The 11442-nt window shown below is 40.7% G+C and overlaps 1 protein-coding gene across 1 annotated transcript; it reads left to right on the top strand.

Annotated features, from left to right (window-relative positions):
• Positions 1 to 6529: 6529 nt before the first annotated feature.
• Positions 6530 to 9040, top strand: LOC128198489 (uncharacterized). The gene is made up of 3 exons (XM_052884240.1): positions 6530 to 6948; positions 7058 to 7195; positions 8180 to 9040. The coding sequence occupies exons 1-3, from the start codon at positions 6718 to 6720 to the stop codon at positions 8507 to 8509; spliced, it is 699 nt and encodes a 232-aa protein (XP_052740200.1). The 5' UTR covers positions 6530 to 6717; the 3' UTR covers positions 8510 to 9040.
• The last annotated feature ends 2402 nt before the right edge of the window (positions 9041 to 11442 follow it).

Here is an 11442-nt window from a genome sequence, read left to right as displayed (position 1 = left end):
AACTTTTTAGGTGGTAGGCTCCGGCCGAGGCTTGTGATACCACCATGTGAGCAAAGCCGCTCCGCCAAGTGATTCTTCGCGTTCCGGAGCGTTGCTTACAGTAGCTATTTAGTTGAGGTTGGGTATGTACAGTTGCGCTATGTTTTTCATGACAAGTTTCCTGATTTGCTTGGTGGATGCACTGGACGTCTCGATTTGGAGGCTAGCGGGATCCGAAGCACGGTGCACCGCTGGCCGACCGCAGGCAGTAGGGGGCCCAATTGTAGGCTAGCCACCTACGAGAGGCTGCCCCGCCACCTTTTAGCGAAAAATCTTGGAATGGCTTTCATTGTGCCGGTTGGCGACCGGAGAGAGGTCCCGATGACGAGTTCTAAGGGGGTTCGGGCGTCCCCGCAGCCTCCAGTCGAGCCTTCCATCAGTGCTATCCCCTTGTAAACAGTGAAGTCTAGAAGCAGAGCGCCTCGTACAACTGCCATCGTCCTGCCTATTCACCCCGTTTTTACTATTAATGAAACAAAAAAAGAAGAAATATAAGTTTAAACAGCGGCTGCACCACCTCTCACTCAAAGTGCACCTCACGAACATACGAGGATTGCACTCTAATCTCCTAGCAGTCCATCACCATCTGGAGACTGAAAGGCCGCACTTGATGTTTCTTACGGAGACGCAAATTGGAAATCCAGCAGACAGTTCATACTTGCATTATCCTGGCTACTCCCTAGAGTGTCATTTCAAACCTCATGCCGGAGTTTGCATGTATGTACGTAATGATGTCTGCTGCCGGCGCCTACGTAATCTTGAGATACCCAATTACTCAGTCTTGTGGTGTTTACTAGACACTGGTACCCAGCAAACGATATATGCTTGTGTCTATCGCTCTCATGATGGTGATAGTGAGACGACTAAGCTTTTCGAATACCTCAGCGATTCGGCCGATATTGTTCTTCAACGGTATCCAGGTGCTAACATGGTTTTTTTGGGAGATTTCAATGCGCATCATAAAGATTGGCTATTCCCGTTTGAGAAAACGGACCATGCTGGAAGGGAAGCGTATAATTTTGCCTTATCCCTAGATCTCTCCCAACTAGTCCAGGAAGCGACTAGAATACCTGATGTTGACGGACATACACCCAATTGTCTTGACTTAGTGCTGACTACCGACCCAGATCAATTCTCGATATCAGTATCATCGCCACTTGGCACTTCTGATCATTGTGTGGTAAGGTCAATTTCCAGCCACCATCCCACCGTTTCCAACCCTGGCTGCTTAAGACGGATCTGGAAATTTAAGTCAGCTAATTGGGATGAGATGCGTCATTTTTTTGCTTCTTATCCCTGGCACCAGATTTGCTTCTCTTCCGATGATCCGTCGAGCTGTGAAAGAGCAATATCCGAGGTGATACATCAGGCAATGGAATATTTTATTCCATTTTCTGATGTGTCCCTTGATGGTAAGACCCCAAAGTGGTACAATGCTGATTGTGCCTCAGCCGAGGCCCTTAAACAATCGGCATTTGTGACCTGGGCACAAGCTCGTTGTCAAATGGCTCCGGATTTGAAATTGAAAAAACGAGAGTTCAATGCTGCTGCCAAGTCTTACAAAAAGGTGTTAAAAAAAGCTCGTTTCTCACGTACAAAACGCATTGGCAATAAATTAGCCACCTATCCTAGTGGTACCAAAGCTTTTTGGTCTTTAGCCAAATCTGTAGAAACGAACTTTTGTCGACCATCGTTGCCGCCTCTGCTGAAACCTGACGGATCACTGGTTTTTACTGCAACTGAAAAGGCAAACCTTCTGGCCTCTCATTTTGCTAGCAATTCAGTCTTGGACGCTGGGAATTCTTGTCCCCCTAACCTCCCTATATGTGACTCTGTAATGTCGGAGGTGCATATCCATCAAAAGGAGGTTCTAAGAGTAATCCGGTCTCTAGACGTACATAAAGCCAGCGGTCCTGATGGTATCCCGGCAATAGTTCTGCGTTATTGTGCACCCGAATTAGCTCCTATCTTGACACGTCTGTATCGCCTATCTCTGAGAACATCTCGAGTTCCTAAATCCTGGAAGATTGCAAATGTACAACCCGTACCAAAGAAAGGAAGTCGTGCCGACCCATCAAACTATAGGCCTATCTCAATCACCTCAATCTTGTGTAAGAGCATGGAAAGAATAATAAATACCAGGCTCTTAGCATACCTTGAGTGTCATGATCTTCTCTCAGACAGCCAGTATGGTTTTCGCCAAAATAGGTCTGCTGGTGACTTGCTCGTGTATGCAACTCATGTTTGGGGTGAGGCAATTGATAAGCACGGAGAGGCACTTGCTGTCTCTCTCGACATATCTAAGGCATTTGACAGGGTCTGGCACGATAGCCTTATTAGTAAGCTTCCAGCGTATGGACTTCCACCGAGCTTGTGTGACTGGATATCCGACTTTTTGAGTGAACGATCCTTCCGAGTGGTTACTGATGGCTGCTCATCGGATCTAATGGCTATTAACGCTGGAGTTCCTCAAGGGTCGGTACTTTCCGCTACTCTTTTTTTACTGCATATTAATGACCTGCTGAAACCTGGAACCCTTGGTTATGCAGATGACAGTACGGTAACGGAAAGATATTTATCCGGACCGCGCGCCGGTGGAACTGAAACTAACGAACTCAGGGAGGCAATGGTTTCTCGATTGAACTCTACCCTAAAGGAAGTCTCCGAATGGGGCGACGCTAATTTAGTTCAGTTCAATGCAACCAAAACGCAGGCATGTCTACTGACGGCAAAACGGACTCCTTTTCCATTTACACCTACATTCAGAAATGTATCCTTGCCTATCACTGACCACATCGATCTCCTGGGTGTCGATATTTCGGCTAACATCAACTTTGGGCGGTCCATAGAATCTAAAGCCAAAACCGCGGCCAAAAAACTTGGAATACTCCGTAAGGTTAAGCAGTACTTCTCCTCACAGCAATTACTTACTCTATATCAGGCCCAAGTCCGGTCTTGCATGGAGTACTGCAGCCATCTTTTTGACGGCTCAGCCAAATACCAATTGGCTGCTTTGGATGCTGTGGATCGCCGAGCCAGGAGACTCATTGGCACAGATTCACCGCTTTTGACCAAACTCCAGACCCTTGAGCATCGGCGGAAAGTTGCCAGTTTATCGGTGTTTTATAGGATATATTTTGGAGAATGTGCTCAGGAGCTATTCGATGTCATACCACCTTCGCCTTTTTACCATCGCACCGCAAGACATCGGGTGGGTTTTCATCCCTATATTGTAGATGTCCCTAGGACCCGTACAAAACGCTTTGCGTCTTCTTTTCTCATACGCACGGCTAAGGTTTGGAATACCCTTCCCAAGTCTGTGTTTCCTGAATATTATAACTTGGGTATCTTCAAAACAAGAGTGAATAGGCACCTTCTAGGCAAGCGTGTCCCATCTTAGACTGTATCTACACTTACCATCAGGTTAGATCATGGTCAAACGCGAGCCTATTTGCATTAAAAAAAAAAAAAAAAAAAAAGTAGGTACCGGTTGACATTTGTTACATATAATCTCAATTTTGTATATGTCAACTAGCATACGTCAAAGATAATGAATAAGCCTGCAGGTCTAGTAGATAATGGGCTTCGTTGTTATCTTTTTCGGTAGTACTGATTTGAAAAACATTGCGAATTTCACTAATAAAGCGTACGCTTGTTTTTTATATTTCTTACAAAATACAGAAGATTAATAACCAACAAATTGCTTATAAAACACTCTTCATGACGCATCATCTTTATTTATTCAAGTATCTATAGCCCATGGGATTCTGCTTCGCGAGAAAAAAGTGATGGTTATTAATGAGGTTTGAGTTTTTTTATGCGCCTTTGTACGCTGTGCTGTGTTATTTATAGCTGGCAACAATTTAAAACTTCGTATTTTAAGAAAAAAATATTAATGGCCGGTTTCACCACCTTCTAATTTTTATGATACGACTACTTTATGCCCGCGACTTCCTCGGGAAATTAATTAAGGAGGACTAAAATCTACACCTCTTTCGGTTTGTACACGACATCATACCGAAACGTCGTGATGGCGATGAATCGCTTGGCAGTACCACTTTGCCGGTAAGGTATCTAATTATCCACAGCCGAAGCCTCCCACCAGCCAAAAATCTTAACAAGAACTGCGATTGGATATTATAGTTTTCATAAAACTTCAGGAAGTTCAACGTAACCAACAAAATCTAATACGTGTTAAGAACATTAAATATTTTTATAAAATTACTAAAGAATGGATATTACCAGCAGAGCGTGTAATTGAGACGGTCGCTGCGTGACATGCTAAAAGACATTATAGATAACTGAAGTAAGCCTTCGCAGTCTCTTTCACGTGGGGGTACTATTTTTAGCCGCGGGGTGTATTGTTCCGGGATAAAAGGTCATAAGGTAGTTAGGTATAAAACACCCTCTGATTTTTTTTCACTCACAAAATGTCAATTCTCATTCTATTTACAGTCAAACAAAATGTCACAGAGGGCAAACCCTGAATTTAATTTTTATATTTTGTTTAATTTCATATTTATAAATAGCTGACGCCGCGCGGTTTCACTCGCGTGGTTCCTGTTCCCGTAAAAATACGGAGATAATATATAGCTTATAGCCTTCCTCGATAAATGGGCTATCTAACACTGAAATAATTTTTGAAATCGGACTAGTAGTTCCTGAGATTAGCGCGTTCAATCAAACAAATTCTTCAACTTTATAATATTAGTATAGATATGCGAGGAAATTACTTTTGACCATTTAAATAATTATACAAGGGGCCAAGAGGCATAATTATTACCGGCCACAACCACAAAATGCCGCTACCGGCATATTTCCTGTAGTTTTCATACATTTTATATGGACTCGCCGCACACGGTTGACGCCGGTGGTCGCCACACGCTACAATCGTCGCTGCTCGCTTCTTGTGGCCCGCACCGACCACTAAACGCCGACACACGCCACTTGCGCGATTCCGCACTCTCTCTCTCTCAGTAAACCTTTTTGACCTTACCTTTTTGTGACGGCCTCCGTGGCGCATTGGTATGCGCGGTGGATTTACAAAATGGAGGTCCTGGATTCGATCCCCGGCTGGGCAGATTGAGATTTTCTTAATTTGTCCAGGTCTGGCTGGTGGGAGGCTTCGGCCGTGGCTAGTTACCACCCTACCGGCAAAGACGTACCGCCAAGCGATTTAGCGTTCCGGTACGATGCCGTGTAGAAACCGAAAGGGGTGTGGATTTTCACCCTCCTCCTAACAAGTTAGCCCGCTTCCATCTTAGACTGCATCATCACTTACCATCAGGTGAGATTGTAGTCAAGGGCTAACTTGTAAAGAATAAAAAAAAAACCTGTTAGAGTCGAAAAGTAGCAGCCACCGACCGCAAGTGTCGACCATCGGCCACAAGTGGCTGTCGCGTGCTTCGGCTACTTTTGTGGCCCCTTCTTGCTTCTTGTGGCGGCGTTTGTGGCTGTCGCGTGTGGCCCGTGTGCAGCGATACTAAGGAAAGCTGTTATTTTATAACTCAACCTATTTTAAAAGGCCTACTGCAATATAGGGGGCTTGTACACCAAACTACTTTAGTGAAAGTTGGCGGGCTTATTGCTTGCTAACGCCACTATAAGTATATAAATAATAACGGACGTTTGCGACTTCATTCGCGTGACATTGTATTTTTTACAAATCCCGTGGGAAACTTTGACTTTTCCGGGATAAAAAGTATCCTATGTTCTGCTCTAAAGTCCAATTTATTTCTACACCAAATTTTATCCAAATCGGTTAAGCGGTATTGCCGTAAAAAGGTAACAGACAAACAGGCTTACTTTCGCATCTATAATATTAGGATACCTAAATAGCAGGAACGGCTGAACGAGGTCTTCGAGGTACTTATGTGATTAATATTTTTAAGTACTTATAGTTTAAGGCATTCATCATCATCATTATCAACCCATAATCGGCTCACTGCTGAGCTCGAGTCTCCTCTCAGTATGAGAGGGGTTAGGCCAATAGTCCACCACGCTGGCCTAATGCGGATTGGCAGACTTCACACAAGCAGAGAATTAAGAAAATTCTCTGCTATGCAGGTTTCCTCACGATGTTTTCCTTCACCGTTTGAAACACGTGATATTTAATTTCTTAAAATGCACACAACTGAAAAATTGGAGGTGCATCCCAGTACCGGATTCGAACCCACACCCTCCGGAATCGGGGGCAGATGTCATATCCACTGAGCTATCACGTCTTCGTTTAAGGCATTATTATTAAGAATAAGAAGGCTCACCTGATTCATCGCATTCAGCAAATCATCACTGTAGAGCACTTTTTCTAAGAACACATTAATGAATATACAAACTGACAGCGCACATCAATTTGAAGCATAAGTTGAGCCGTAAGTGCCAATAATTTCACCGAAGATGAACTTAATAAAAGGCCCTACTCACACATCTGCCGCAGGGGCAATCTAGGGTGTAGGAGTGGGGATGACCCTTAATTGCACCCTTAATTGTGATGTATGTAGGCATGCCGGGGCAATTTGGGAGGATGGCCCTGCGGCAGGGCGGCAGGGGCGCGAGACTATCCTTGATCCCTAAGTCGTCCCTGCCGTCGGTGCGTGTGTAGCGCGATTGGGGCAATTTCTCAGTCAGTTTGTCAGCAGCTGTCACACGGAGTGCACGTACAAACAGCGTAGAATCAAAATGGCGGCCGACAATGAACGCGAAGTTTGGACGCGAATTATAGAAGTGTATAAAGACCGACCTCACATGTGGGATAAACATCATAAATATTATTTTAACCGCGACATGAGGCAGCAAACATTCACACTAATGTTTGAAATTTTTGGCGAACTAAAAACAAACATGGAGCTGCCGGCTTTCAAAAAAAAATTTGAAAATATGCGGACATCCTTTTTTCGGGAGTTAAAAAAGGTACGTATTTATAATTAAGTAATGATTATTCAAAATTGCGTTTTGAAAATTTGTATTTATTTTTATTAGTAGGTATTTGTATTTTATTTCAATGTGTTATCTTTTTTAGGTTATTTCTTCAAAACAAACAGGATCTGGCAGCGATGATGTGTACAAACCATCTCTTTGGTATTACAATCTTTTTACTTTTATTGAAGAGACTACTGAACCTTCTCGCACGGGAGTAGATACCATGGACTCTGACGAGGTAATACTTTAAATAAAACAAGAATAAAATTACTTGGCATTATACATATTTATTAGAATTATTTCCCAATAATAAGTATATGTACATAAGTACTTACTTAAATATTTCATCAATAAAATTATTTTAATGCTCTCATATTACTCGTAACATGTCTTCTTGAAAATCAACACTGCCTTGTCCATTAAAATACGATAAAAATTGACTTCTAACATAGTTTCCTTCATCGTTGCGCTGTTTTTCATTTCTTTGCGCAACTGATACTAATTCGAATGATTCTGCCCGCCAATCACCTGGTCGATAAGTTCGATCGTTTGTATTTTCAGAGTCTGTACATGAATTTGTCAAATAGATTTTTGATTTTCTTCTTAAAAAATTGTGTAAAGCGCAACACGCTAGAACAATAACATCGACGTTCTCAACATTTACACTTATTTTCCGGCGAAATATCCTAAAACGTGTTGCCAGTATCCCAAAAGCATTTTCTACTACTCGTCTTGCCCTAGATAACCTATAATTAAATATTCTTTGTTCATGGTTTATATTCTTGAATGGATAGGGCTTCATCACGTGTCTGTTGAGGGAAAATGCACTGTCTCCTACAAATACATAGGGCACTGTAATATAACTATTTGGTAACGTTGAAGCTGGTGGTAGGTTTAACTGGCTTTTCATTAGTTTTTCATGAAATTTTGTATGTTGTATTACACCACCATCAGAGACGCTTCCATTTATGCCAGTGTGTACATACATAAACTCATAATTTGCATTTACAATGGCAAAAAGTACTACACTAAAAACTGTTTGTAATTGAAAAAACACGAGCCACTACCAGGGGGCTTTTCTATAGCTACGTGTTTTCCGTCCATTGCTCCAACACAGTGACTGAAATTCCATTTATCTTCAAACATTTTTGCTGTGTTCTTCCACTCAGTTTCCGATGTGGGCATCTGAAACAAAAATCAATTGACAAATTTAATATTTTAGGTTTCACAGAGTTTGGAATTAGATGAACCATCTGGTAGTCAATCACTCAACCCAAAACGTCCAAGTCAGCTAGACATAACGGAAGAAGAACCTGCCCCAAGAAAAAAGCGATTAATCTTGCAAAAAAAACAAGAGAAACTATTTGATACTGCTCAACAACTTCTTACCACTACAGATGAATGGGAAGTCATAGGAATGGGCTATGGTATTCAATTGAAAAATTTAGGTAAACACCAGCAAGTGGTTGCAAAAAAATTAATGTCTGAAGTCATTTTCTATGGGCAACTTGGAAAACTAACAGAAGAATCGTCAATCACTTTGAAAAACTAATATCATAATCCGTACATTCATTCAGTACCTATTAATACTCTTACTCCATCTCCACAACATCACTCCTACGCATCTGCTCCTACTCCATCCCCACAACATCAATCCTACGCATCTGCTCTTACTCCATCCCCACAACATCAATCCTACGCATCTGCTCCTACTCCATCCCCACAACATCAATCTTACGCATCTGCTCCTACTCCATCCCCACGACATCAAGCCTATGCATCTGTTCCTACTCCTACGCAATCCTCAGAACTTTCTGAGGTTCAATATGATGATGTTACCATTGATTTCCCTAACACTAATTTTAGTAATAATAATAATTTTGTGGAAGGTAGTTTCAGTAAAGTTAAAGATTTTCTTATATTTCAACACAAAAAATAATTAAAATAATAATGTCCTATCCTGGGAAACTGAGTACCTATAACTTGTAACAGTATTAATAAAAAATATTTCACAGACTGTGATTGTTTTTTTTTTGTTGTTGAATCTTGGTTGAGTACAAAATAAAATAGTTTATCGAGAATTTCGGGAAATAAATTTATAACATGCAGGTACTTACCTTTATATAATGTTTCAGACATTTGTAAATTGCCCAACAAGTCTCAGGAATCATTGTTGACATCAATTGTGGTGATATGATACAACTAAATTTCAAATCCTCGTAGGTTTGTCCACTGGCCAAAAACCGAAGTGTAGCAATTAATCGTTCTCTAGCGCTTACGGCATTCCGCATCAATGTATTTTTTTTTTCTATAAATGGTGCCACCATTGCAAAAAGCTCTTCAAAAGAGTCAAAATCCATCCGTAAAAAGTTATTGAAGTCATCTACTTCCAGTTCTTTTATAATATTCATGTGGCATAACTCACTTCTTTTCTGTAGCCATTTCTTCACCCAGTATCTCCTTTTCCTTTTTTTTGGGGGTAGCACCACAGAAAGCGCCAAGGCTACTCCAATCTTTTAAGTGGTCGATAATATGGGTGCCATTCTCAATACGTGTGCTCAGCTCGGCTTATTCTGGAACACTGCACGGCAGGCAAGTGTGTAGAGATACTCCCGATATCGCCACAACCGCCGTGCACCCTAGATTGCCCCTGCGGCAGATGTGTGAGTAGGGCCCCTAAATACAATGACGCTGCTTAGCCCCTGCAAAAACAAAATCTGTCACAAATTCTATTATTAATTCTATTATATGCACCACCATGTGTTAAAGGACTTACAGAAGAAGAAAAAGATATTAAAAATACCTACTTTGCCAAACAATCATTCGATTTAAAGACTGTCTTCATAAAAAAAAATATTTCGGTAAAATTTCAAGTATCGGGCGCTCACCAGTGTGTATAAATTTCCATTAAAACGTTATTATTGTTATAAGGAGATTATAGAATCATAAATTGATGTAGAAAATTATGAGAACAGCTTTATCAAATCATGTCGCAAATTGCTTTTTTGCGAGCCATTGCGTTCCAATGTATAGCCGATATCGAAAAGGTATATATTACAATTTCATTATTTCAATCCTCATTCTGATGTCGGAAACCGTAGCAGTTTCGAGGGATAAGTACAGTCATATGTCACATCGAAGATCTCTATGTACTTTCAATGTGTCACATGGTCATGGATGCCGGGAAAATCGGAAAATCTTTTTATGAAAACTATTTTCATATGTGCCAAATGTGATCAGTTATCATCCAAATCCGATTAAGGAAAAATAGGATAAAAGATTTTTCGAATTCCTGGAACAAACTGTTTCTCTTTCCTTAATTCATACATACTTACAGCTCGTGCAGATTAACTTTACACCTGGCTCGAATGATGTTTGTACTGTGTTTGGTAGCCAGGTGTCAACTTAATGCGCACAAGTTATAATACTAAGTATTTGGTATCTTATTCAAAGGTTTTAGATCTTGTGCAATCAATCAATGCAAAAATACTCGATGAGACAGAAAATACCTTTAAGTAATCCATATTCGTTCTTAGTCAGAAAAAATGTAAGTTTGTAAGAATTTTGGTTGATTTTCACAAATTATTCCCTTTGTTTGATAGATAAAGATTGATTATTACTATAGGTAACAATACTTTTACTGTAGGTAACAATTACTATAGGCTTATTATATCTACTGTGCTATAGGTAACAAACAATAGGTATGAGCAGCTGCAATCAATATTGTACTTTTACTATTTATCAGAATAATATTAAAGAATTAAACATCTAATCATCAACCTATTTTATCCACATACCTATTTCTTCCAAACTTTTTGTCTTGTCATACAAAATTTCTGCATGGCAGCAGAAAATATAAGAATGGCATGTATTCTATATAGGCAAAAAACACTGACTATTCAAGGACTCATTCTGAGCCTGAGTATGCAGTACATTAATGCTTGTACGAAACAAGCATTAATGTACTGCATACTCTAACAAATGTTTTGTTATTGTTTATCCAATGTACATTTGCCCAATTTGGTTAACTTGTCTTAATGGTGCATACCCTGATCAACCATATGCACACCACTGACTGGAGAGGAAAATTTCCATTTTGTACAATTTGTAAATATAATGCCTACCTTAGTCAAAAGCTTCCTGCAAGCCGCCTACACCGCACGAACTCTGACACAAAAAGCCCTTCTACTAAAATATGGCATCCACATAATATAAAGCAATGAAATATAGATCCACAGTTGTTGGACCCCAAAACTTTCCCAGCAGCACACGGGCATCATCTGGCGCGTCTAATATAACTTGTGACTTTCTTGCTCGCGTCGCATTAAGCAGACAATGTCAAATCGAAAACTATTTTGGCACCATCTGTCCCGTTGTCAAACGATTCTCCATAGTAGAGGAGCCGACGAGAGATTTTTGCAGTTACTCAACCGCGGCAGATGAACATAAGGGTGTATATGTATACCTTGCACGTTGTTGATTACC

The sequence above is a fragment of the Bicyclus anynana genome, chromosome 11 (assembly GCF_947172395.1).
Source record: "Bicyclus anynana chromosome 11, ilBicAnyn1.1, whole genome shotgun sequence".
NCBI classification, from domain to species: domain Eukaryota; kingdom Metazoa; phylum Arthropoda; class Insecta; order Lepidoptera; family Nymphalidae; genus Bicyclus; species Bicyclus anynana.
This window is presented reverse-complemented; position numbering and strand designations above follow the sequence as displayed.